This window comes from Colletotrichum paranaense (genome assembly GCF_030867605.1).
Source record: "Colletotrichum paranaense strain IMI 384185 chromosome Unknown Scaffold_8.1, whole genome shotgun sequence".
In the NCBI taxonomy this organism is placed as follows: Eukaryota; Fungi; Ascomycota; class Sordariomycetes; order Glomerellales; family Glomerellaceae; genus Colletotrichum; species Colletotrichum paranaense.
The window spans coordinates 458396-484408 of record NW_026848966.1 but is presented as its reverse complement, the minus strand read 5'-3'; the positions used below and the strand labels follow the sequence as shown (position 1 = coordinate 484408).

General features: G+C 51.7%; 6 protein-coding genes across 6 annotated transcripts; 3 read left to right on the top strand and 3 right to left on the bottom strand.

Annotated features, from left to right (window-relative positions):
• Window positions 1-186: 186 nt before the first annotated feature.
• Window positions 187-1834, bottom strand: CPAR01_10010 (uncharacterized protein; the record flags this gene model as incomplete). Its single annotated transcript, XM_060494273.1, has 5 exons — window positions 187-799; window positions 856-1331; window positions 1397-1501; window positions 1552-1571; window positions 1639-1834. The coding sequence occupies 5 exons, from the start codon at window positions 1832-1834 to the stop codon at window positions 187-189; spliced, it is 1410 nt and encodes a 469-aa protein (XP_060346455.1).
• A 2829-nt stretch (window positions 1835-4663) lies between these two features.
• Window positions 4664-9319, bottom strand: CPAR01_10009 (multidrug resistance protein CDR1; the record flags this gene model as incomplete). The annotated part of the gene is made up of 10 exons (XM_060494272.1): window positions 4664-4756; window positions 4822-5261; window positions 5322-6296; window positions 6374-7267; window positions 7322-7827; window positions 7881-8437; window positions 8494-8741; window positions 8799-8961; window positions 9014-9058; window positions 9113-9319. 10 exons carry the CDS (start codon window positions 9317-9319, stop codon window positions 4664-4666), a joined length of 4128 nt encoding a protein of 1375 aa, XP_060346454.1.
• A 499-nt stretch (window positions 9320-9818) lies between these two features.
• Window positions 9819-12038, top strand: CPAR01_10008 (C6 zinc finger domain-containing protein; the record flags this gene model as incomplete). The annotated part of the gene is made up of 4 exons (XM_060494271.1): window positions 9819-10840; window positions 10910-11208; window positions 11270-11457; window positions 11514-12038. 4 exons carry the CDS (start codon window positions 9819-9821, stop codon window positions 12036-12038), a joined length of 2034 nt encoding a protein of 677 aa, XP_060346453.1.
• An 824-nt stretch (window positions 12039-12862) lies between these two features.
• CPAR01_10007 (uncharacterized protein) lies at window positions 12863-15769 on the top strand (the record flags this gene model as incomplete). Its single annotated transcript, XM_060494270.1, has 5 exons — window positions 12863-13761; window positions 13819-14058; window positions 14124-14725; window positions 14786-14886; window positions 15323-15769. 5 exons carry the CDS (start codon window positions 12863-12865, stop codon window positions 15767-15769), a joined length of 2289 nt encoding a protein of 762 aa, XP_060346452.1.
• A 564-nt stretch (window positions 15770-16333) lies between these two features.
• On the top strand, window positions 16334-19619 carry CPAR01_10006 (nicotinate-nucleotide diphosphorylase; the record flags this gene model as incomplete). Its single annotated transcript, XM_060494269.1, has 6 exons — window positions 16334-16574; window positions 16786-17305; window positions 17358-17617; window positions 17680-18149; window positions 18414-19482; window positions 19543-19619. 6 exons carry the CDS (start codon window positions 16334-16336, stop codon window positions 19617-19619), a joined length of 2637 nt encoding a protein of 878 aa, XP_060346451.1.
• Window positions 19620-19724: 105 nt separating this feature from the next.
• Window positions 19725-24305, bottom strand: CPAR01_10005 (AMP-binding enzyme; the record flags this gene model as incomplete). Its single annotated transcript, XM_060494268.1, has 4 exons — window positions 19725-21512; window positions 21758-21987; window positions 23138-23188; window positions 23243-24305. The coding sequence occupies 4 exons, from the start codon at window positions 24303-24305 to the stop codon at window positions 19725-19727; spliced, it is 3132 nt and encodes a 1043-aa protein (XP_060346450.1).
• Between the last annotated feature and the right edge of the window lie 1708 nt (window positions 24306-26013).

Genomic DNA, 26013 nt, shown 5'->3' with positions numbered 1-26013 from the left:
TGAAATGGCCACTGCCTCTAGGCTTTATACACTCTACTCATTACACAACCGCCCTCCGGAGTTCGAATTTCGTTACACACCTGTGGCTTTCCTATGCACCTCATCAAGTTGACAATGATGCGTTATGTCCTTCCTTGTTAAGGATGGGTATCTTTCGCAGTAATCCATGGAATCCCTTCTGCGCGTCTACTTTGTTAGGTGCTCCCAGTCTGGTGGTGGATGTTTTGCTAGCTGCAATCGGGGAGGACCGTCATCTTCAGGTATCGAGGATAGCCCCTCCGGAGGTATGGCCTTTTCCCACACAGCCTCCCAAGACTTTCTGGCCTCCATATCGTGATTTTGCCAGTTGGGTACCCTGTCCCCTGAACACCCTGGTGCTGAGCTCTCGCCACCCTGCGCCAGCCATCCTTCTCTCCTTCCGTCCATTGAATTTGCTCTTGGGTTGTAGGTCCAGTCTTCGGCAGTCTGCTCCGACTTCCTGGCTGTCTCTTCCGTCAATGACCTCATTCCCATCGGCTGACCAGTGAGGACCGCGAGTTCGGTATCGAAGTTGGCGGGGCCCGTTTGACTTATTGCAATACGTTCTCCTACGGTAACGGCTGTGCGCGTAGTCCTCAGTTGCTTATTCGGCAATATACTGCGCCAGTAAGATGAGCTTGAACTGCTCCCTTTCTTGAGATCACCCACAGTCCGTGGCAGGTGACCCATCGGCTTTCCTTCTCCCTTTCGTACCCGTTCGTAGAGGAGGTTGGTGGAGGGTAAACAAGCACAAACGACGCCGATGACAAGTTCCAGTGCTCTGATACACACTGTTGAGCTCTCAAGCGGGTAACGGGGAAAAGGGATATATCTTACGTGATAAGGTCCAAAACAACAAAGTCAGCAGTGACATCTGTCGAAGCGAGGAATTGAACGACGAGATACATGCGATAGACAGTCACAGCTGTCGCAATACCTCCAGCTCCAAGTAGCGCGGCGACTTTCAGCTTCTTCCGCAAAGGCATGCGCAACCCCCATAACAATGGTACCGGGAGCACGAGGATGAAGAAGTCTGTGATGATCGCCAGGCTCAGATCCGCAATGAAAATTTTGCGTTGATTCAAGCATCTCGGATTTGGTGTCTTGGGGTTCCAAAAGGCTGACACCGGCAAGCAGATGACAGTCTTGAGTATCTGAATTGGGATATAGCAGATAAGTAGGGTGACGATGAAGACTTTGATCCCGCGTGAAACTCGCTCGTGCACGGCGAAGACTCGTGCTTCGAGTAAGAGTAAAGTAACCTTCGTAAAGTATGCTGCCGGGCAGTAGACAATGGAGCTGGCGTACAGCCACTGAAGATCATTGCATTAGTTTATGTCCACGTCGCTTGAAGATGTAATAGGCTTATCAAACTTACTCTCATCACTTCTTGATACGATTCTTTCGTGAGCTCCCATGCATGATAGCCCTCACCATAATGCGCCATCACGAACACGGTGGAAGCGTATATCATTATCAAAACCTGAGGGTTTTAGTATAGCCAATTCGCAGTCCTATGCCATTGAGTCTCACATATGATATAGCGCAAGTCCCTGGGTTGGCAGTCAGTTAAGCGTTTATTTTCCCACCTCGTCCGAACAAGATTGAAGTACAACATACAATCATCTGGAAGAAACGGTCTCGCCATGGTGAAGTTCAGATGTGTCCTGATCCCAAAGAACAGCGTCGCAATCGCTGCCAGGACACTCATTCCTACGACATTCCACATCCACCCGGCGTCCCTTGGGTTCTCGAAATTCGGTGTGACGCCAGGCGGGGGCGGAAACGCCCCTGTCAGAGCCGTTGCGTTACTCATCGTATCTTCAATTGCTCGACGTGAGCTGTGAACCACATGGCGAGGCTCATCGCTTCACAAATGTAATTGCAAGCTTTCCGTGGCCGATCGTATGTTCGCAGCTGCAGAAATCTTTCCTCTCTGTCGCCCGCTTAAAGGTGAAAGGGCTCCAAGCTGCTCATAAACGACATCAACGACAATTGGTGACCTGCGACAAGGGGCGTCCCGCACCGGCCCTGACTCGCCCGGCCGCTCTAGTTCCGTTTAGAGTTCGTTGAGTGGTCGGACGTTGCCAGGGTCGGGGCGCAGCACCATTGTTAGCGCCATGGAGTGATCAACAGAAGGCGAAACTTTAACAAACATCATGCTGCACGGTGTCCCTTGTGGCCGGTTATGAGACGTTGAAAGGGACCAGATTTAAGGGACATGTGGAGGTCGTTCTTTACCTCGCTCTCCCCGGAAAACGAGAAAGGGTCATTTGGTTCCATATTTTGGGAGCTATGGGCACAGCGCGATATGAAGAGGATATGTTGCCTTTTCCCGAACCCGAACGGAGTCTCTCATGTCTGAGCGCTCTACACCGTCCAAGGTTTGCTGCCAGATCGCGACGAACCTCTTCTAAAACCTGAATCCAGGGAACAGACGGGCTCGGGTGTGCAAATCAAAATCTGGCCTTTGTTATGTACAGGCCAAGCTTATTGGACACCGCCACGACGCAAGAGGCTGCGATGAGAGCGCCCGTTAATCGCACAAAGCTTTCTTAGTTCAGATCCGAAAGCGTTCTAGAAGGCTTTCGGATCGTCTGCTCCGGCGCTCCTCGGAAACGACTCCGCGGGGTCTAAACAATGCATATGTGAGGGGTCATTCCAGAAAATAGACAGATTCTTCGGATACCGAGTGTCGATGATGTAGGTCTTTTTGAGAGACTCCACCCCCCCTTCCACCCCGCGTACTTCGAATCTCTAACGCCGAGCGATGCTGGAGCTGTTTCTGACTTATCACCGACTTGGTACTCTGAAAATCAGGAAAAATATCTTTCCATGGCAGCTTTTTCTCTGCATCAAGATGGCGAACCATTTCAGAATTCCCCGGCATACCGAAGCAGCCCGTAATATCTCGCCCCACTACGTAACGATTACAAAAGCGAAGCGACAACATGACTTTGTCATTACATGTGCGACGAATTCAGGGTTTGACTTCTTCAGAGAAGGAGATATTGTGTCCGGATGAATGGAATGGTACTCTCTCGGTTTAAGGTAATCTTGTCAGTTCTAAGTAGGGCTTTCCGGAGCAACCGAATCATACGCTGGCGTTGCGATTCAGTCCATCAAATACCTAGAAGCGATGACCCGTCACGATTAGCTAAACCTGAGCCTGGATGGCGAGCAGCTTTCCTACCTGATTTCTATAGTCATATCATGAGGTTGGCGTGGTAGCAGAGTAGTCATCGCATAATTTTGACAGGGTCGATTGGGCCAAGACGAGTTGCTTAATTGTCAGCATTCCACCACAAGTTTGTTGCTGGGGAACTGCCTTCAAGATCGATTACTAATAGCATATGCCACTGCAGTCGCCTGCCACTTCTAACTCTCTTTCTAATCGACCGAAACTTTGGTTGGCAAACTATCGTGGCCATGAACTGAAAGCGATGTAACTTCTGTAAACGATATCACTAGTCATTATTGTGGCCGAAGCACCCTATCGAGGGTCTTGGCGGTCGTGGCCAAACTTGAAGCCATGGCCATCCCGGCAGCTACCGGACGTTTCGACCGGCTCAACCCCGCGTGGTGCTTCCGGTCTAGGGTCATCCCACGCTTCACATGCAAGTCATGAGTATCGCAATGGCCAATCTCATTTTCGAAAAGCTCACACGTGAGGGATGAACGGTATACGGATGCCCGCGGGCTTCCGGTAGTTATTTTCTCTTATAATGAGTGAACAATTGATTTCCAGCGATATTTGAGACAACGATTAAGGTCCAGGTATGAGTTAGTAACCCACGTCGGAAAAAGTGACGTGAAAGAGGTAGCTTGTATCATCGAGCTAAGACAGAAAATCGATATCTTGTAATTATCTTGGTCCACAGGAGTCCTTGCATGTGGAGAGAAAACATTTAGATGAACGAAGCCTGCTAAACAACCTGTGTATCACTGATCGACATTGTTGCTAAAGGAATGGGACTCATCGTAAGACGCGTATTTCTGGTGCACTGACACTGACCGCTGCATGTGATTCTCAAAGCAGCGTCGTCGTAGAAACTCGGTTTCAGCTGTCAACTATGCTCAGCAACCATTCGGCTCAATGGTGAAAAACATGGTTATGTAGGAAAAGGTACAACCCTGTTTGCAGATCCAGCCATGCTGCAGCCATGCTGAAGTACTCCCAGTCATCACCGCCTCTTTGGACAAGTCAAGGTAATTTACAATTAGTTGAACTTGCTGAAGAACGTTTCAACGTAATCTTACCAATCTGGGCCTGAGCCTGGTGGTCAAGGTGATCATTGCCAAGAAGATGCAAGTTTAGAATAGCCGGTGTATCCGGTGAGATCGACTCCGGCACCTAAGCCTGTTCCATGAAGTACTGACCATGGAATTGGCAATCACGTAGCAACCAAATAGATCGATGGTCAGGAGTGTGGAGTTTGCAAAAGACAGCATAATATAAAATGCTATGACACTAGTATTCCCATTATCTCAGCTTTCATTGTATCTCGATTCGTTCAAGACGTGGCTTCTATATGGGTTGCAAGGCGGCTGGGAGAAGCCGGAAGCGAAAATGGGTCTGATCATGGCTGTTGCCTCTTCCTAGTATGTCTAGCTTCCAACTTGCAGTGTGTTGAACAGTTCCCCCTCAGCTCGCGGTTTTCGTGGTCTTGGTCCGCAATTTCATCATCAGAAAGACGAGGGCGTAAGACGAAACGCAAAAGAGCGCAGTGATACCGACCTATAGCAATCAACAGTCAGAATTCGGGAGTCCCTTGGTATGTCTATATGCAATAGTTTACTTACTCCTCTCCACCCGTAGCTGGAATCATTGATGTTCATGGTTCTCATGTAGTCCGCTCCAGTGCTGTAGGGACAGTACGCACACACGGTGCTATTTCCCGGATCGGCAACGTAGCCCGGCTCAGAAGAGAGAAAATCGGCGAGGTACTCCCCACAGGTGCTATTACCTGGAAGTGGAATATGCGTCAACTCGTTTGGTTTGCAGTGAACCTTGACATCCCAGACCACAGGCTCCAGCATTCCTTGGATGAGGTAGGTGAATGGATCGAGCCAGTAGAGCCAGTATCTCCAAAAAGTCGTGATCTGCGAGTACGGAACAACCACACCACAGAAGTTGATGAGACCCGCGCCGATGATGATGGGGTTGGCCAGCGCGGCGAAGTAGGCGTTGGGGCTGTAAGCGGCAATGGCTTGTCCCAGTGAAGTGTACAAGAACTCATAGACTGGATGAGCACAGGTTAGCAGGATATTTTCGCACACGATTGAGATTTAGTAAGACTTACGGATCATTTGGAGGTAGACCTGTCCGGAAATCCTTGCTTCTGTGGGGAAGCCAACCGTGAAATACCAGGTGACAAACGCCAGTGTTCCGCAAACAATCAGCACAGGTGTCTCTGACAGCAACTGAGCCGCCACAAAGGCAAACCAATGGTAAGTCTTAGACTTCTTCTCGCGAGTCTCGAAGACGTCGCGGTTCCGAATGAAGAGCGGCTGCAGCTGGTTGATGCATCCAGGGGCAACAAATACGAAGTTGAAGACAGCCATGAGCCTGAGTTGAAGGTCAAAGGTACCGTCACCCAGCATCCAATAAGTGAAACCTCCGAAGAGTCCGTTGGTGATGTGCAGTCCAATCTTGTTCCAGACGTAATCAGGGTTGCGCCACAGCGCGACCAGTTGTCGGCTTGTGACGAGATAGACCTGGTACGCGACTGGGGTAGCGAATCCAGCAAGCTGATCCTCATCGACGGCCTCGGCCGTTGTTGATGGCTCAGAGTCCTTCTTCTCCTCAACATTGAAGTTGAGAGCATCAAGTTCCGTGATAGCCGCTTGTCTCTCTGGAGAATCAAGCCATGTCTGCGGCCAATCGATCTCAGTACCAAAACGGCCTTGCACCACATCGACTATGTGCTCAGCGGGATTCGCATGCGGTGGGCAAGCGGCACCATTGCGTGCGAAGTAATCGATCACTGTAGCTGACTTTCTGCCGGTGGGTCCGAAGTAAGTCGTACGTCCTCCGCGGGCCAAGAGGAGAAGCACATCGAATGCATCGAAGAGAGTTGCAGATGGCTGGTGAATGGTGCAAATAATGGTCTGTCCAGATGCTGCGAGCCTGCGCATGAAGCGACAGATCTCGTAAGCAGACTGGCCATCCAAGCCGGAAGTCGGTTCGTCGAGGAAAAGGAGAGAAGGCTTGGCCACGAGTTCCGTTGCGAGTGTGAGACGCTTCCGCTGCTCGATAGAGAGGCCCCCGCCAGGCGCTGTGCAGAAAGTAATTGATTAGCGCGTGGTTTCGAAAGAGATGCCAGGGACTCAAGTTCAATGGTGTAAAACTCACTTCCAACAATGGCGTGCTGAAGAGGTGTCAGCTCGAGTAATTCCATGATGCCTCGAACATAGTCCTGCTTCTCTTCATCTGGAATCTTGTGGCTCTGTCGCAGCCGTGCCGAGAACAAAAGACTCTCCCAGACTGTAGCAGTGGGCTCGTGAACGTCATTCTGCTCGCAGTAGCCCGTTGTCCGCTGGAAGCTGATACCTTGCGGCTTGCCATTGACCATGATGCTGCCTTCGATCGTGCCGCTGTCTTTCCTCTGTGCCAAAACGTCCATCAAAGTCGTCTTGCCAGCACCGGAGCTACCCATTAGCGCGACCAGTTGACCGGGCTTGACGTAGCCCGAGACTCCGCGAAGGAGCTGAAGGTCTTTCCCTTCGTGTCGAACAAAGTAGCTGATGTCCTTGAAAGTGAATACCGTCTTGCTAAGAGACATGTAAGACACATCATGGGAAGCAGCCGATTCATCTGCCTTTTCTGTGTCTACCTTTGTGGCTGCCTCCTTCTTTTTGCTTCGTCGGTCGAACAACACTTTCGAGCCAGAATCGGAATGCAGATTGATCTCGAAGCCGACTGCGGTCATCAGTGCCAGGAAAATCCAGAATCCGATGAGAATCCCTGCGTTACGCCAGATGTGTGCCTTGTAGACTGAATATTGAGCATTCATGTAGGTTTCGCCGTTGATGACTGTCGATCCCGATGTTGATCCCCTGACTGTGCAACTGCGATACTGGCTATTATCATAGGCAGATCCGAAGGGGATAAGCTGAGGTTGAATGCAATCCAGGGTGAGATCCCCCATCTCCTTAGCCATGATTGCTTCGAAGGTATATGTTGCGGGGTTCAGCCACGAAATCCAACGGAACCAGATAGGCATACTCGGTACGGGAATGAGATATCCTATGAGTGCTTAGAAGTCTTCTATCCGCCGTGATTGAATCATTGCGAACTTACCTGCATAGACCATGAAAACCATTGTCATCCACCCAGTGATTTGTGAAGCCAGCCCAAAATGCCTGCACCAAGCTCCAATCATGCGAAACAGGGAAGCGAAGCATAGTGTGCATAGAATGAGCATGAACCAGTTGGCGAAGAAGTGGCCCGCCTCGCGTTGAAAACCCACGATGAAGTAGTAGATCAACTGGAACAAGGAGTATGCCAAAATGACAAGCGGGACATCGGTTGCCGCATTAGCTAGGGCGTACGCCGCGGGCCGATGGAAAGCAAGTCGCTTATGCCGTGAGATGATTCGACGTCCCATGAAGGAGGCTGTGGTCTCGGACATCTTGTTCATGGCGAAGAGTTGAATTGGGAAGAAGAGAGCGCCTGGCCGGGTGAAGATGGAGGTGCTGTCAGATGGGAGGTTGTAGAAAAGACTCCCGGTGACCAGTGCCATGATGAGGGCAGAAGCAATCTGCAATGCGTTGGACCAACGGTCTCCCCAGATGATTTGAAACTGTCTTCAATTTCAGTTAGACCTTGCGATCGAAGTGTGGAGGGAGACTGACGATACCTTCTAATGCAGTTTGTAATCTGGCTCGCGAATGACACCTGATAGGGGCTACGTTGACGAGATAGATACGGCAGTGAGCGGTTCTTTTCTGCATCTCGAAGTCTCAGGATACTCTCCACCTCATCCGACAGAGACTTTTCTGACACCACGTTCATCTGATGTACCATCCTGTCGAAAAGAGGGCTCGTCTTATACGCATCTTCAAAATCTGCCGGACTTGTCGGGATCTTATCTTCGTATCCAGGGCGTATTTGTCGCTCCGTAGGAACCGAAACTGACGTGAGGAAATCAGAGATATTTGCTCCCGGCGTGCACTCAAAGCCCATATCTTCGAAGTATTGCCTAGCCTCGGTTGTGGGGCCGTAGTAGATCTCTCTTCCTTCAGCAAGCACAAGTACTTTGTCGAAGAGATCGTAGATGCCGTTTCCAGCTTGATAGAGAGTTGCAACAATGGATTTGTGCTCCTCGTCGGCCATCGTGCGCAAGACACGTGCAAAGTCCAATGCATTGCTGGCGTCTAGGCCTCGAGTTGAGTTGTCCCAGCATTGAACAGGAGCCTGTGTATGGGGTCAACGAGCGTTCATCGGGGATACCCATGTTCATACGTTCATACCTGAGTAGCCATGACCTCAGCGATTGACACTCGCTTTCTTTCTCCGCCTGACACCCCGCGAATGACTTCATCCCCGACCATTGTGCTCTTCGTATGACTGATTGATAAGGATTCCAGAATGGCGTCGGTCTTCTGTGACAGATAATCCTTGGAGCTGGTGGATGACTCTGGCAATGAGCCAGGTATCTTGCTTGACGTCGCAAAGTCGATGGTCTTTTTCACCTCCAAGGTCGGGAAGTGTAAGTCATCTGGCGAATTTCCAAGTTAGACTTTGACAACTCAGCCCGCGGATGTAATTTCCATACCTTCGGTATTCATTACCACATGGCTGCGAAACTGCCGTGCTCCCCTATGGCCGAGATTGCCGTATCTTATGTCACCGCTGACATGATGGAACTCGTTTCGTTGATTAGATATTACTTTGAGTAGAGAAGTGCAGCCTGATCCCGGTCGCCCGAGAACTAGTAGCTGAGCGATGTGTTAGAGGAAAGCAGCATTGCAATTGCACTCGTCGACTTACCAGTTCCCCCGGCTGTACCTGACCCGTCACATTGTAAAGTATATGCTGCGTATGTTAGCATAAAATCTCCAGCGGAGGTCAACAGTCGAGCTCTCTTACCCTTCGAGATGTTTGGCTTTTGGCGAATGGAAATAAGTCGGCCAGAACGGATAAACACGTTGAACCATAGTCTTCTCCAAGTCCATGAACCTCGATGCTCAAATCCTTGAAAGTGACAGTTAACGCTTTTTGAGGCTGATCAAAGTCTTGAAGACTGTCGTCGGCCTGGACAGTCCGATCACTGTCGTAGATTGTTGTTGAAGTCATCGCTGCTGGAACAAAGTTCGGGTTGTAACTCCAATTGCAATACGAACCAAACAGTCAAACGGTTGAACAAGGTTGCAAAGCACATCTTGAATTAAGTCATAGTCTAATCTGATCTCTTAAATCTCCCGGTGTGAATATGAATTCCTAATCAGCCTCCACACTTACTTAGGAAACATCAGTATATTGGTTCCGGATGTTGTAGTCACTGAATCTCATTCTGTCAAGATCAGTGGACCCCTTTTTAGCGTTGTCGGTCGCGGGTTTACGGTGTTTCGGATTTACGGAATTACGTCAGGACATCATCTCATCCGCTTTCACCAAACTCATCCTCTCTGACCCATTCAACTTCCGCTAAACGGCAACATAGATAATTATTCGAGTCTTTTCGGACTTGGGGAATTAAGACCACTTCCGTGTCTGACTCTTCATATCTTTCTTTTTCATTGAGCCTGTTATTCCGATTGGGAGGCCAAGGGTCGCGTATCTCGGAGTTAGCGGGATGCAGTCTAACAGCAAATTCGGAGGGAAGATTCCCAAGGCGTGCGAACCATGCCGCAGGCGCAAGATCAAGTGTTCCGGTCACAAACCCTGTCGGCAATGTGAGAACAAGCCATCCGATTGCGTGTATCGTCTCAAACCGCGCGTGAGATTGTCATCGAAGCGGGCCGCGGTGACGGTAGCGAATGCCGAGACTGGCCACGGCGTATCCACCCCGGGCTCTAATCGGGTTCGCCGGGACGAAGCTGCTTCTCAACGTTCAGCAGAAGAACTCCAGCAACATGTAGCACAAACTGAAGTCTATCACAGCGTTGCCGCAGCTCACCATGCACCAAAGTCTACCGACAGTTCACAACTCTTCTACGGACCTTCTTCGAATTCTGCTTTCCTGCAACAGATTCATCGAGGTCTGCTTTCTGGTCAGTATGGCCAGAGCCATGCCAGAGATGTCCAAGAGGGAGGACCGGGGTTGGACATGTTCATGCAGAGAAACATCTTCTTTGGCATGCCACTGAAGATCAACGTCGAGCCTGCTCAACCTGCGAGCTGCCCGGTGTCCCTGTTACAGGCAGAAGAGTTCGTTTTGCACTTCAAGACAACTCACTTGTCGTCTTTACCTTTTTTCACCCCGCCCGAGCTTGACGATATGGTTCCGACTTTATTCAACTATACCCCAGAAACAACTTTTCAACCACAAAGAAAGACGGTGTTTCTTGCAGCCCTGGCGTTAGGTGCATTGGGCACTTCACAGACCGACGCTGCAGAATCATTGTTTATTCACGCCAAAAAGGAAGCAGCGATTTACGAGGACTCTGTCACATTACCAATGATACAGTTTTCTATTCTCATGGCTCATTATCAGCTGAACATGGGTCGTCCCAATTCCGCTTACTTACATAGCGGCATCGCAACGCGAAAAGCCCTATCCATGGGCCTGCACGCAGGGACCACAAGTGCAATTTCGAGAAAGGAAGAAGTTCAGGGGAGGCTGGTGACGCTATGGTCTCTTTACTTCTTGGAAATGTGAGTATTTTTCTGATTGGCTGTAGACCGACTTCTTGATGCACATCATTCTGATATCGTTACCTACAGCTGGCTCAGCTTGGTGGTCGGACGGCGCAGTTCGATGCAGAAGTCCGACTTCGAATCTTGCCCCTATCCGGACGGACAACCAACGTTGATGGCACTCTGCCAATTCGCCAACATTCTTGAAGAAGCGATTGAGTCGATATACAACAAACGCACCGACTCTCTGCGTCAATTGTACGGGAAAGCCGAGAAGCTGTATGGTCACGTCCGGCAATACGGTGAGAAGTGGGGTTTGGGTACAGCAGCCTCCGTACAACGGGTAGACGCATGGAATCCTGAAACTAGTCTTCTTCTACACAACGGTGCGAATAACCTTTGACCCAAAGACTTGTCCAATTCGCTTGCTAACTTCTAGTGACTTAGTGTACTTCCATGTCGTTCTTCTCATCTTCCGTCCTTTTCTTATTGCCGAAGCTGCCCTGCAATCTGGGGAAGGATCGGGCGGGATAGGCGATATCTGGCTTCGGCAAGCTTGCCGACACGCCACAGATGCTGCACAGGATGCACTCGCTTTCACCTGGAACATGCTTCGGGGCCCCGAGGAATGCAACGTAAGTCGCCGACGGGTAATTGCCGCCGAAAACCGAGCTAACCTGTCCCTTCTCAGACACGGCGATATCATGCATTCTTCATCGAGTCCTCCTGCGCTGTTCTGTTATACGACAGCTTGCGCCATCCGGCAAAGCACCCCCACAACTTGGAGTTCATTCAGATGGCAATATCTTGTCTGCGCTCATTAGTGGGAGACGATCCAGTGACGAACGCCATACATTCCATCAAGCGCATCGTGTGGGCTGTGGAACAATCCATCAACGCGGCCAAGTCCACAGGCGCGTTCTTGGACGTCGCTTCTGCCGACTCGTCACCCTCATGGACCGATGATCGCCTACCGACCAACATACAGTTTCCATCCTTAGAGGAGAATAGGGCTACAACGTCGGATGATTTGATCTTCTTCAGCAACAGAGCTTACCGGCCGCAACCTGAACCCATCACAGAGTACAGCATGCCGATGTCAGGCTCGGTGGGGAACCCATTCCCTGACTTGAACTTTGATGTGCTCACGACGGATCTGTTTAACTTCTTCCCAGTCGAGATGAACTCGGGACCTACTGGACACGAAGGAGCATAGCTAGATTTAATCAAATACAAGATTGGATAAGTCACAGGCAATTATTTCTAAAGCAGAGAGTGCTTTGCTGGCTCAACAATTCTTTACTTCGCTTATACTCGTATGTCAGTTGGCTATGTCTCATGCATCTTACTTGCAGTTCCAGCCTCAATGTCACTTGGCATCGTGATTCATGGAACCCTCTGAACACACACACGACAGGGTACTATACTGACGCACAATGGCGTTTCTCTAATCATAGAGGCCAATCAGATCTTATCTGTCGTAAAGCTGTCTCCGAGACATATCTTGAGGCTTCTGCAGCTGGACTCAGCCGCACCCAATGAGGCTAAGAATGACTGTGATTGTGGCTAGCTGGTTTCACGTTAGCAACCTCTCCCAGTGTGCGAGATGGCCGCCTTGAATATTACATTTGTCAATGGTCTTGCGAGCTCAACTAATCGTATGCTAGTGCCACTCAGCTTTTACACTCTGGATGATTCACAGGTCAGACTGGTGTGCTAAGCTGAACTCGGAGGATCGTATTGTTTGAGAGGGATGCGCATCTTGCCTTGCCAAGGTGGACTTTCTCCAAGATGGAAGACCAAGATGCTCAAAGATTTGTGCTAATAGTCGATAACTCTGCGATGATCTTCTGCCATTGGGTTATCTCCCTTGATTTCCTTCTGAAGGTAAGCTAGTAGAATTGTGGTTGAGAGTGTGTCTATAAAGTGGCCAATCTTCCCTCTCTCTCGGCGTAATTGTCACAATTTTAGGAGCCATTCTTCTCTCGAGATAGGTTCTAACTGAGTTTAACATTGATCATACGAATGATTTCCGATAAGATGGCATCTTCTTCTAAACTTGAACAGCTCCGACACTATCTGTCGAGCCTGGACCCGAAGAACTTGTTAGAAGGAGTTTCATTCCACTATGACACAGCCAACGAACTCGGCTTCAGACCTGGCGACCCATTTGACTTCTTCGTCGCCACTCCATTTGGCAAGTGGTCTGATACATCACCTCCAATTCCCAACGTCGTTGCCGCTGCTGTGTCCGAGGCTTTGGTAAATGGTATGGCCTCAAAGAACATATCGATCGGTCACAATGGATCCAAGTACATGTTCATCGACTTACTCACCCTCGCACCATTCAACTCCACTTTCTTCACCAAGGGCATCAGTCCAACTCTGAACAAGCTCGTCAATGGTCTTCCAAGTGATGTCACGCCAGTCATCCGTCTACTATGCGGCGACAACGGCATCACCGCAGCTCAGTTCAAGGACGCTAGTAACGGATCCGGGTGGAACGACTACAAGCAGATTTTCTGGTCTAACAATCAGCCATCCATCACGCACCCCAATGCAGAGCTTTACATTGGCTTCTACAACCCCGACTTCAAGTTTCAGCCCGGAGGTAGTGAGGCGTGGGCGAAGAAGCTTCAAGCCGAGCTCAAGAACTACTTGAACAACTCAGCTTTGTCCGGCCATCCCTGGGTAATCGATCTGGCCACCATTCTCGTCAGCGATGGCCTCTTACCTCTCGCCAAAGTCGCCGAGAGTAAAGGGCTTCCAGCTCTTAGCTGGAACCACGCAAAGGTCACGGCGGTCAATGGTACTACGATGACCACGGGAGGTGCGAATCTGTGGGACAGCTATGGCGATACCCAGGTTGGAACCTTCGACTCTATGGTCAAGATCAGAGGCGATGCAGCTATTGAAGCCCACAAATATGCTGATGCTTTGTGGAGGCAAGTCTGATCTAAGCTAGACATGATGAACGGACACTAACATGAGGGTAGCTACCTCAACGATATTCCTTCCGACGACAATGCTTCGTTCCGACATTCCATTAAGCTCTCGGGGCCGACCCCAACAGGGGCAGACAGCTTTCAGGCAGATACAGTTCCACTTTTTAGTGACACCAAGCAGTCTGCGAAGAACTCTGGGTCGCAAGCAGTTTTGACTACCAGTAACGTGGGCGATCGTCTTCCTGGATCTGGCAAACACCGGTACCCTATCCTGGTCTTGAATGTCGTGAAGTAAGTACTCTTTCATCTGATTCAAGAACACAAATAGATCAGCGCTGACCAGAACCATTGTGCAGAGATATTTTGATGCAATTGGTGTACATGCAGACCACGAAAGGCATCAACCCCTCGAGTGGCGCAACCCCTGACTTGAAGGTCATGAACACCGTCATCGATGTGCTGAGCGATCAATCCATCCTCCCCGCCATGCAGCGGTTCGGCCTCAGCCCCGCCGTATGGGCAAGCAAAGCCGCGCGATTCCACGCTATCGAGAATGCGACGAGCAACATTACACTCGCTCAGGAGATCTTTGTAGAACCATTCTTGCGAGGCAATCCAGGCGCCAATGCCATCAAGGGGTGGCTCAACACCAAACTTGGTCTCGACTGGGATGAGTACGTGGTCCCGTACGACGTTATGCAGGCCATGTGCAAGGGTCTGCTTAATATTGTCAAGACTCATCCTCAAGATAAGAGCTTCGGGATGCACATCTTGCTCACCACGAAGGATGCCGGAGGAGGCTATGGAGATCCGTACTCGTGGAAAACCTTCCGGGAAATCCTGACTGGCCTTCTCGGCGCACAAGAACTGCCGTCAGGTACCACTGCTGCGGAGATTATCCAAGACCGGCTCCATTGCAAGAGAATAATGCAGAACGATAATCGGTATGGCCAACACAGTAAGATCGTGTGTGTTGATAGGCAGCTTCTGTATGTGGGAAGCGACAATATTTATCCAGAGTATAATGAGCAGCATGGTGTCTGGATTGACGATACGAAGAACATTGAGGCATGGTACAGCCAGTACTTTGATACTGCATGGGAAAAGGGAGCCGACATTGTCGATTAGGTAGAAGACGACAGAAGTTGGTTCTTCTATCAAGCTCCTGTATGTAGGAAAACAACGATTCTGAGCCATGAATTAAGTTTCGCCAGAGGATCAGACGTTCGAGATGATTCGGAAAGTAGAATAAGCATCGTGGCCCCATAAGAGTCGCACATGGCAGTTCCAAAGTTCAACGTCGTTCTGGACAGCCGAAGAGGCTCTGAGTCTAAAATTTCGCCGAGCCTACCAAGGTTCTCCCAAGGCAGTTCTTCTTACCCTGCCTATTTCACGAATAGATTTCTATCAAATGAGAATCTTCCCCCTTTACCAACCGCACCACACTTTTCTAAGAGATCAAGAAGACAATCAAGCACAATGGCATGTTACAAATCTTTCGTCTTTTCGAGTATCAGTCTATGAGTTATGATACTAATCTACCACCCACTTCTAGAAACTATCAACTATCATCGTAGCCGTCGTCGGCTTCGCTGCCACCAGCGTCAACGCCCAATGGTACCCAGCCCGCAACTGGACAAACTGCATCGCCGCCACCGGCGGAAACGGCACCAAAGGCATCAGAGAAGCCCACGCCTTCTTCAACGAGGCCTGGGGCCGACCACGCCTCCGTATCCAGCAACAGTCGTCCTATGCCGTCATCTGCTACGGCCTCATTTTCGGCATCGTCAATGACGACAAGATGGGCTGGTTCGAGGCGGCCAACGATCGCGACATAGTAGCTCTCGAAGACCCTGGTACGGCGAGTGAGTGCAAGTGGTACCCGAGGGCGCACGAATTCACGCGTTATTACTTCTTTGGGAGGGAGAGGGAGTGGATTATGGATAATCGAGCCTACATTCGTCGATGCAACGAGGTTGAAAGGCCTATGGAGGGTACTTAAGTCAATCAACCTTGAGACTGCCGTGGTGTGTGGACTGGAATTCAATAATGCCAGCAATCAGTATAATTATCTAGGGAATGCAGTGTCCCATAAAATGTATAGTCGACTGCCTGTATTCTATCAGTCAGTCAACAACAATCAACTAGTCTTTATCGTACACCTATATTGAATCTGCATTGAATTGTTTGAGGCAGAGATTGAACAAGACACTAAATGACGACATCACACTCACTTACCTTTGTCTTCAATCATCTGTTTACCCTTTTCTGTCAATCTAGAGGTAGCCATTTGATCTCCAATCTTGCCGAGCACAACCTTCGAGATGAGTGGCTTGGCGTTTAGTCGTACGGATGATCGCCGGCCTAACCCAATCCGCATCATCGGGACTCAACGTTCAAGACACCTGCAAACGGTGTCGAGATCTGAGACCTTTACTTCTCCGCACAAAGCGTTGGAAGACGCTTATTTCATACTTGAGCTTTACATGCCCACCCCACATGATACTCCAAGTCTACAGTTTCTCTCATCCCAGAATCCGCTCTACCTTGAGCCACCGATGATAATATGTCCACGTCTTGGAAACCTCAGTACCGCCATACCCCTCCTTGCCAACAGCAGCGCAAAGATGAGTATCTCGGCATGTCCCCCGACATCTTTGGCCTCGTGGCTGGGATATCTGTCGCGTTACTCCTAGCAGCTATGTTCCTTTTTCCAATGTACTACATGGAGAGGCACGAGCAGCGCGGCGATAAGAAAAAGAGCCAAAGGACACTGCTGCGTTCTAAAGGAAATGGCAGTTACGGAGGTACGGGCAACACTTGGAGCACAGCGTACTTACTAACCTCGTGACTTCAAAGAGACATGCCAATGTTGCTCGGAACCCCATGGAGTGATCGATTATGCGTGCTTAGCAGAATCACCTCGACCATGCCAAACACAGTCAATGAATTTCTGCCGAGGTGGGCGAGGAATACGGAGTGGATGCAACCTACCGAGAAATTATCCTGGACTACAAGGCACCGAACGTTCTCTTCATTTGGAAGAACCAGCCGGGGATGGAGCCCGTTGCTCTTCAGATGCCATGTCCTTTGACATCACAATTGGTGCCACGAGAATCACCCACTCTCAAGGTTACCCAAGCACCAAATCAGAATTGAAGGCAGCCGAAACCCTAATCAACGGGCTCGCCACCTTGCTGAACCAGAGTCTCAAATCTGGTACACCTGGAATGGACGACCCGTCTCCACCTACGACTTCCTGTCTATCTCTGCCGCGGGAGCAGGGACGTGCGACGCCTCTCTCACCACCTTGTGTGTGCAGGTCTTCGAGATCCCCCAAGGGTGAGGAATCAGCATCCGAACCCTCCAAGATTGATCAAGACGTAGATGAGCCGTCTCGGAAGCCAGACTCTGATGGCGGTCTCTCAAATGTGCCGGCCAAGAGGCTTGCTTGCCCGTTCTATCGACACGATCCCGACGGGCAATTCCGAAAGACCTACTGTACAGGGCCTGGATTTTCCAGCGTGGATGAAGTCAGGTCAGTATGATCCGTTCCCAGGCGATACACAGGCTTATATTATAGGCAATAGACAACACATTTACGACCACCACATAATACCCTTCTACTGCCCCCGATGCGCCGCAGTATTCTTTTCCGAGAACAGCCTTCATAATCACTTGCTGGAACCGATAAGATGTGAGCTGGTCTCAACCGTGTTGCCTCTGGGATGCACCAGACAGCAGAGAAAGTTTCTGCGAAGACGAATCCATGGAACCCAAGAACAGCAGTGGCGTGCCATCTACGGTATCCTATTCCCTGTTGAGCCGAGCGAAGACGTGCCGTCTCCGTGTAAGTGCTCCTCTAGACTGAACACCTTACCTGACCATGTCAAAGACTCATCATTTTTTAAGACTTTGAAGCCGCCCCATTGAATACCGATATCAGTGACAAGAAAGAAGAGAGTGTCAACAATGCGCAGCAACAGCAGCACTTCCGCCTCCAGCTTCCACACGTCCTGGACCGACGCTTGGTCGAGAACCCAACCAATTCGGAATCGGAAACTCCGACAGTGGATTCGACGACACGGAACCGACGCGGGGAGAACGGGGACGGGGCCACCGTCGACGTGGTACGGGGCGCCCAGAAGGAACTGTACCGGAACTTCCGTCCCATCCGACAACTAACCATTGAGGACTTCTACGACTCTGCGCCGCTGTCACCTGGTGCCCCGGCCGACGAGACTGCAAACCCGGCCCAGCCAGACGAGTCGAGAGAGCGGCAGCATTCGCATGATAGTTCTGACTTTGGGGTGCTGACCGAGTCTTCTAGGTCTGGGTCTATTCAGTCAAGCGGGTTTGTGTACGCGTCTGATGAGTTTTCTGTCAGTGAGGCAGAGGATAGGGGGACGTTTTTTCAGAGATCCGGGGCGGATCGTTGTTGATTTTAATGGATTTTGAGAAACGCGTACCGGGAACATCAATTTGTACTCAATTAACTAGAAATAATGAAACTCCTATTTACCATTTATCTTGAGTTCACTGCTTCGGAACTTCGTGTAAGTCGAAGGGAAGACCTGGGACCGCCAGTCGCCGCCAGCTGTTTCACTACCCCGCCCAGCTGCCGACGCTAACCCCACCATCGGCAGAAGACGGCACCGACAGAAGCCGGCAACGGCAACAACGTCAACGAATCCGAACCGTGGCGATTAACCTTTGAGTCTGCTAGTCTTACAAATTCTCTCCTTTCTCTCAATCACCGAACCGTCTTCCTCCCGGACCCCAAACCGACTCCATATCTTCGCCTTGCCGCCTACTACACGACATCACCGTCTAAGCGATCGAGCCGAACGAACCCCTCCACACCTCCGCACCTCACAATGGAAGACGTCCCTCTCGAGCACGGCTCCCCGGAGCACCTCCTCCCGCCCAGCTGGAAGACAATGGTAACAGCCTGGCTCGCCGAAGACACCCCCTCCTTCGACTACGGCGGCTTCGTTGTCGGCGCCGCCCCGCGCACCGCAACCCTCTGGGGCAAATCAGGCGGCATCGTCGCCGGCCGGCCCTTTGTCGACGAGGTCTTTGCGCAGTGCGGCTGCACCGTCGAGTGGCACGTCAAGGAGGGCTCCCACGTCGAGCTCCGCGGCCACGGAGACCATAACACAAAGGGCAAGATGCGCGTCGCGACCGTCTCGGGGCCCACGCGCGGGATCCTGTTGGGTGAGCGGGTGGCGCTGAACACGCTTGCGCGGTGCTCTGGCGTGGCGAGCATGACGAGGGGTATGCTGGTGAATTTGAGGGCGGCCGGGTATGCTGGTGTGCTGGCGGGTACGCGCAAAACGACGCCTGGGTTCCGGTTGGTGGAGAAGTACGGTATGCTTGTGGGCGGTGCGGACGCGCATAGGCATGATCTGAGTTCGATGATTATGTTGAAGGATAATCACGTTTGGAGCAAGGGGAGCATCACGAATGCGGTCAAGGCGGCCAAGAGCGTGGGCGGGTTCAGTTTGAAGGTCGAGGTTGAGGTGCAGAGCGAGGAGGAGGCGGACGAGGCGATTGCGGCCGGGGCGGATGTTGTCATGCTGGATAACTTTACGGGCGAGGGGGTTAAGATTGCGGCCAAGAGCTTGAAGGAGAAGTGGGCAGGGAAGAAGTACTTCTTGGTCGAGGTCTCTGGTGGGTTGACGTTGGAAAACGTTGAGAACTATGTGTGTAATGGTGAGTTATGCCGGGTGACTTGTTGTTCTTCATTTGGCGATATACTGACTTAATTCACAGACGTTGATATTGTTTCGACGAGTGCCATTCACCAGGGCGTACCACACGTGGATTTCTCACTCAAGGTTGAGCACTAGCTTTGATCAGTTTGTTGGTCAATTAAATCAAAAACACCGTGATACCTCAACTATGTGATGCCGTATCTACTGTAGATCCATACCTTGTGATCCGTTCAGAATCTCCTACTTCTTCCCTTCGAGCAGATCCTTTGCCATATCCCGCAGCTTGAACTTTTGAATCTTTCCACTCGGCGTCTTGGGATAATCATCCACCCAGAAGACATGCTTGGGCACAAGATGACTCGACAGGTGCTCCCTAACCCAAGCCCTCGCCTCGTCCCTCGTAATGACATTCACCCCTTCCGCAGCACCATCGCCACCCTCCCCTTTCCAGCCCTTCTTCAAAACTACAAACGCAGCAACGCTTTCCCCCAACTTCTCATCCGGCACGCCCACCACAGAAACCTCCTTAACCCCTTCCATCTGGAACAAACAATTCTCAACCTCGAGGGGGTGAATATTCTCCCCACCCCTAATAATCAGATCCTTGATCCGCCCCGTAATCTCGACATACCCATCCTCGTCCATCCGCGCCTCGTCCCCGCTGTACATCCACACCCGCCCATCCTCTTCCTCCCTCCTCACCTCCGCCGTCCGCTCCTCGTCCCCCCAATACCCCTTCATAACAAGGTACCCCGCCGCCGCGAGCTCCCCCCTCTCCCCGCGCTTCACAACCCGTCCCCGGTCCGAAGGATCAACAATCTTCACCGCCGTATGCGGCATCGCCCTCCCAACGCTCCCCGTCCTCTTATCGAATCCGTCGTCGGGGGCCGTCATACAGCTCACGGGACTCGTCTCCGTCATCCCGTAGCAAATCACCAGGTCCCGTAGCCCGAGAACCTCGTACAATCTTCTCATCAAACTCTCCGGCACCGAACTCCCCGCCGCGATGCCCTTTCTCAGACCCGTTGGCATATCCTCCTTCTTCACCACCCCGCCGCCCGCCAACGCCTCCAGCACGGCGACAAACATGGTCGAGACACCGTATAGTCCCGTCGCGTCGTAGTCAGCCACCATCTTCAGCGTGGCAGACGGGTCAAAGGCCGGACTGGGGAACAGGATCCCCGCCCCCGTCGTCGCGGTCGCCATGTATCCCAACACGCACCCGAAACAGTGGAACAACGGCGGCGGCACGACGATCCTGTCACCTGGCACCAGACCCATCCTCTGCGCGATGAGGTGTCCGTTATTAAGGATCGAAGTGTGCGTCAGCATCGCCGCTTTCGGTTGAGATGTCGTCCCCGACGTGAACTGGATATTGATCGTGTCGTCCGGCTTCAGCGGCGCATCGGGCACAACCGCCCTCGTCGCACCCCCAGACTCGAGTAGAACCTCATACGGCGTCAGCACCTTGAAACCACCAGCAAATTCCACCTCGGGATGAAACCCAGCATTGTCCAACACCACGACCCTTCGCAAACTCGGAACAACCTCGCTCTCCACCACTCCTCCGCCCTTATCCAAATCCGGCACCAGCGTCCTCAGTAGCTCGAGGTTGCTCCGTCCCCGACACGGCTTATACGGCAGATCCGTAACCTTGCCAATGACGAGCACTTCGACGCCCAGATGTCGCAGCGCGGCGCCAACCTGCTTCGCATTGAAACCCGGGTTCAATGGCACGAGCACGGCGCCGAGCTTGAAGGCCGCGTAGGTGAGCGCGGCGAACTCGGCGCCGTTGCCGAGGGAGACAGCGAGGCGGTCGCCTTTGCGGACGCCGAGGGAGCGGAGGCCGTGGGCTAGGGTGTTTGAGAGGGCGTCGAGGGCGGCGTAGGTTAGGGTTGTTGTCGTTGCGGCCGGGGAGGCGGATGATGAGTTTGGGGTTGGGCTGCGGGCTGTGACGGCGGGGAGGTCGCCGTGTTGAGAGACGATTTGGGAAAAGTGCTGGGGGATTGTTTGGGTTAGGAGGGGGGGCTGCCGGTTGTGTTAGCCTTACATTCTCTTTACTGCCGTCTTGCAGGTGAGCGAGTGAGGTCGCGAGTTTGTGAATTCCAGGAAATTGTCATCTCTCGTGATGAGTTTTGGTGCTTCACATCAACAATTGGCCTCCCTCTTTGACTGGTCACACACTCACTCACTCGAGCTGAGATGAGATGAGCTAGAGCGAGCAGAACTCCACCCTCACCAGTAGTCTAACAGCAAAGAGAAAAGTAACTCACATCCTCAGGACCCAGACTGAAACTCAACCCTTCATACCCCGAAGACAGCCTCCTCCGCTGCCCAACTTCGGCAACGACGGCACCCGGCCTCAAACCGGCACACCTTCGCCGCGCCGTAGTCCGCGCCACGGGACCCGTCGCCAGACGAACGTATCCAGCCGTCGAGAGCATCATCTTCCGTAGATGTCGTCGTTGTCGTTGTTGAAGCTTACCCGCGCTCAACCTCGGCTCTGTAACCCAAAGTTTTAAACCAAAAAGGTGCTTGACTAAATCCAAAAATCCAAAAAGGTATTTCTCAAAAGATGTCTCGTTGTGACGTTATCATGGCTCTTCTTCTCTCCAACAATTCGTCGAGATATTCGAGTGCGTCTGAGTAAAGTACAATGTATCCTTCAAAGCAAGGCGGGGAGAAGAGGTTGGAACTCTCGGCCCTCTTCTTCGTCCGGTCCGTCCAGTCTCTCTTCCACTCCTCCTCTCCCGCGTCTGGCCGCTGTCCCCCCCCCCGCCCCCCGTCACACCGAGCCGAAAGTTGGGGGTATACGCCTTGGCAGAGGAAGCTCCCCCGCCCTTACCTCACAGCTAATGCGGAGAACCCGTGCGGGGTTATACCCGCTGCGAACAGGGAACACCTCCTTAAAAAAGAGCAGAAAAGGAGCCGCGGGTGCACGCGATGTGGGATTGGCCGGGTGTCAGGCGCAGAATGACGCGCCGTGACAGCCTCGACGGGTTTCGAGGCCACGCCTACGCAGTTTTTTAGAACTCTAATTCAAGAATCGGGACTGTCGGCAGGTTGATACCTAGATGGTTGTGAATCCATTGTTTGTCCACCAGTGAAGAAAGAGGGTACCCCGATGCAATTGGTGCAGCACTTCATCCTCATCGCGAGTTTGACATTTCAAATTTGTTCCATTTGCTCGCAGACTGCTTAGGGTATATGTACCACGATGCTAACGAGGATTACAGCTGTTCCCAAACCTTTTGCGGCCTTTCGCCTCGCCGGACGTTCGCCTCTGGAGGCCATTTTCTGCCCATCTCCCAATTCACCCCGTGAGGTCCCTTCTCTGCTTCTCCTCCACCGGTATGCCAGATCGAGGTATGGTGTAACTAGACTCTATGCCAAAAACAAAGCTCTACGCTTTCCCCCCTTTCCCTGGGGTATGCAGTTCGTTTGTAGTTCCTCTTGCCGATGCCACGAAAAAAAGAAAGAAAGAAAAAAGTCAATAAAAAAACGAAACGCGACTTCTGAAACATGCCCAACCCGTGACCGAGGGTAAGGACGCCGCTGGAGATGCAAATATTACAAGAGACATGTACCAGAAGAAAAGGTGTGTCGTCACATTCGTACGGCTCGATGGTTGTCTTATTTCGATTTCGACGAACCATCCTCGTTTTGCTCGCCAATGTGGCGAAGCTCTTCGGGTTTCCAAGTACCTGCGGTCACATATTAGTTCTACATCTTTGGAAACAACATGTGTCCTGACTTACCCTCAAAGTCGTGCTTCACAAAGGCCATAGGATCGTCGTAATCCTTGGCACCCATCTGTTGCACGCCAGGGCTGAAACTCGTGATGGGGAGAACCACCACATCGCCCACCTTCTTGGACGTCTCCATACCCGTGAAGTTCTGCCAGTCAATAGCTCCCTTAGAGTTCTTCATGTTAAAGTATCGGGGGTCGTTGAAGTAGTCGAAGATGGCGTCGGTCCAAATCGCAGGTCCAGTGAACTCGACAACGTTCTTGTCGGCAATGTTGTCCAGCTCGCCTGCCTTCTTGCGCTTCAAAGCTTCCTGAGTGATGCGAACAACAATCTCGCGCAGGACAGGGTGCCCGGGCTTGGATTGAATGGTCCATTGGCAGAACTGAATACGACGACTGTACCAGTCCTTCCAATCAGGGCGGTCAGGATCAGCCTCAATGCCAATAACGAGACCGACGCTCTCCCGGGGAATGCGTTCGGGAATCCACTCAAGGGCAGATTTGATAGCGTAGGTATCAATGTCGGAGTAGATACCGCCGCGCGCAAGCAGGATCAGGTATCGGAAGAAGTCGGCCTTCAGGACGGGCAGAGGAAGAGCGTCGTACGCCTTGAGAACCTCGGGGACGGACGCGTATAGGAGGCGCAGCAGGTTGACTGCGACCTTGTCGGTAATGACCTCGTGCACGAAGCCAGGGTGCTGTTCTGACCAACTGGCTTCCTGCTCGCGGAAGTTGAATTGTTGCTCAGCAGGTGTCCACTTCCATGTCTGCCAAATGTAGGCCGGGAAACGCGTTTCGGGGTCATAGGGGTATTGGTATGCCAGCTTGTCGTACAAGGACATCTTGGACATGTCCATCATGGGCTTCTGCGTCGCAACCTTGGGAGCAGAGGGCTTAATCTCGCCGTCGGCGGAGGCAGGGGTGTATGAGGACGTTTTCGAGTCGGTCGTATCATGGTTCGAGGCAGCGACTGGTGCCTTGACAGCAGGTGTTGTGTCGTGGGAGGAGGAAATTAGGTAGAAAACGATTAAGAGGAACGCGGCGACCGCGACGGCTCTTCGTGGTGTGAGCATTGCGGATTTATGTGTAAAGAGTGACGGCTTGTTATGATTTCAATTGGTAGACTATGAAGTCATCGGAAGGCAAAGTTTCGCTTTGCCAAAGACTCGTACAATCGGATTGTGGGATTGGAAAAGAGTGGCTGTCGTAGATAGAGTCGGATGCGACGTGGTTCCTGAAAAAGTTGGAGGCGCCGGATTAGGGGTTTAAGGAGGATAAGAGTCGTAGGAAGCTTTCAGGTTCGGACTATGGCGGAGTGATTCCTGCGAAACCAAGAAAGATTATGTCAGTTTGGGACTGATTAGGTGAATGGAGCAAGAGGCAGCAGGTTGAGGCGCAATGCTGAGGATAAGTGACAGCAAGCGGGTAGGGCTGGCAGGTAAATGAAGTCTGGAAAGTCTGGGCTGGATGGAAAAGGAGAGGAAGCCTGTCAAGGTTTTGGTGGTGAAGGGATGAGCTGGGTAGCGAATAGAGAGGCGTGGGTCCCGGGGACGTAATGGCAGACGAGGAACATACCTCGAAGATGGGGCCGTCGATAGTCGGGGAGTAGCTGGATAGGGTTCCGGCGATCGATCTGAGAGGTGCCAAGGAATTGCGAAAACGAACGTACGGATACGTCAACGTTGAAGCTCTACTATACCAGGTAAATAGTAGATAGGCGTTGGTTGTTGTGGTTGGCTTGTCTGTTCAAGACTCGAAAGGACAAGAATTGGAAATAATTGGGTGCGGGAGAGCAAAGAGACCTTTCCCTTTTTTGTTCTGAATTTTCCCTCTCTCCTTTCCAGGGGTCTCGATTGGGCGAATGCACCTTTTTCTGTCCCTGGCCCTGGCAATATAGAGGTACCGTGGTCCCGTAGTCCGTATCCAGAGTCTAGGGGGGCGATGGCGGCGAGGGCGAGGGTGAGAGGGCGGGTGAGATGGAGAAAAAAGATGCGAATGCGGCTGTGGCTGCGGCGGTATCCGTAGGCCACGACTTGGATGACGCCGGGATGCTGACTTGCGTGTCCTGGTCCGATAAGACGGGACTCGGGAAGGCGGCAGGCTGTGCAGAACGGGTACGGTGCCGTGCTGAAAACGCCTCAATCAATCCAAGGCTCGTGTGTCCTCGAAGTTGATCAGGTAATAGGTAATAAGCCAAGGCTTCTCAAAGATGCAGTTGGTCTGAAAGAATGGACCGGCAGATCCCAAGCTTGTGATTGTGTTTGTATGCAGCAAAAGAAGGCAGCAAACCTCGAGAAATATTCTGCGACTGGGCGGAAGGAATGCAGACTTGGCATGAGTTGGTTGCCGCGGGTTTTAATACATGCCGCAAGGGGGAATGACAAAGATAACCTAGCGAACCTTGGAAGCTAGGGAACGGAACGGCTGTACCTAGGATAGATAGAGGTAAGGAATCAGAGAATGAAATACCTTGGAGGAAATACCTACGAAGGCGTGGATAGGGAGCTTTGGGGACGATTCGCAATCCGAAGAAAAGTCGATGTGGCATTCTGGGTGTGGTTACCTAAAGTACCTACGTAGTATGTGTGAAAAGTCACCCCTTTCCCTTCCCCCTGCCCTCCCTGTGTGCTTTTTCAAGTTTTTGCCCTGCGCGGCCAGGTCTCTCGCCCCTTCACCACCACCTTTCTTCTTCCTTTCAAGTCTGAACAGTGAGATGGTGATTGCGGAGTTACACATAGGTACTGCACCCTGTACGAATTATTCAAGGTGTGTTGCGTGGAT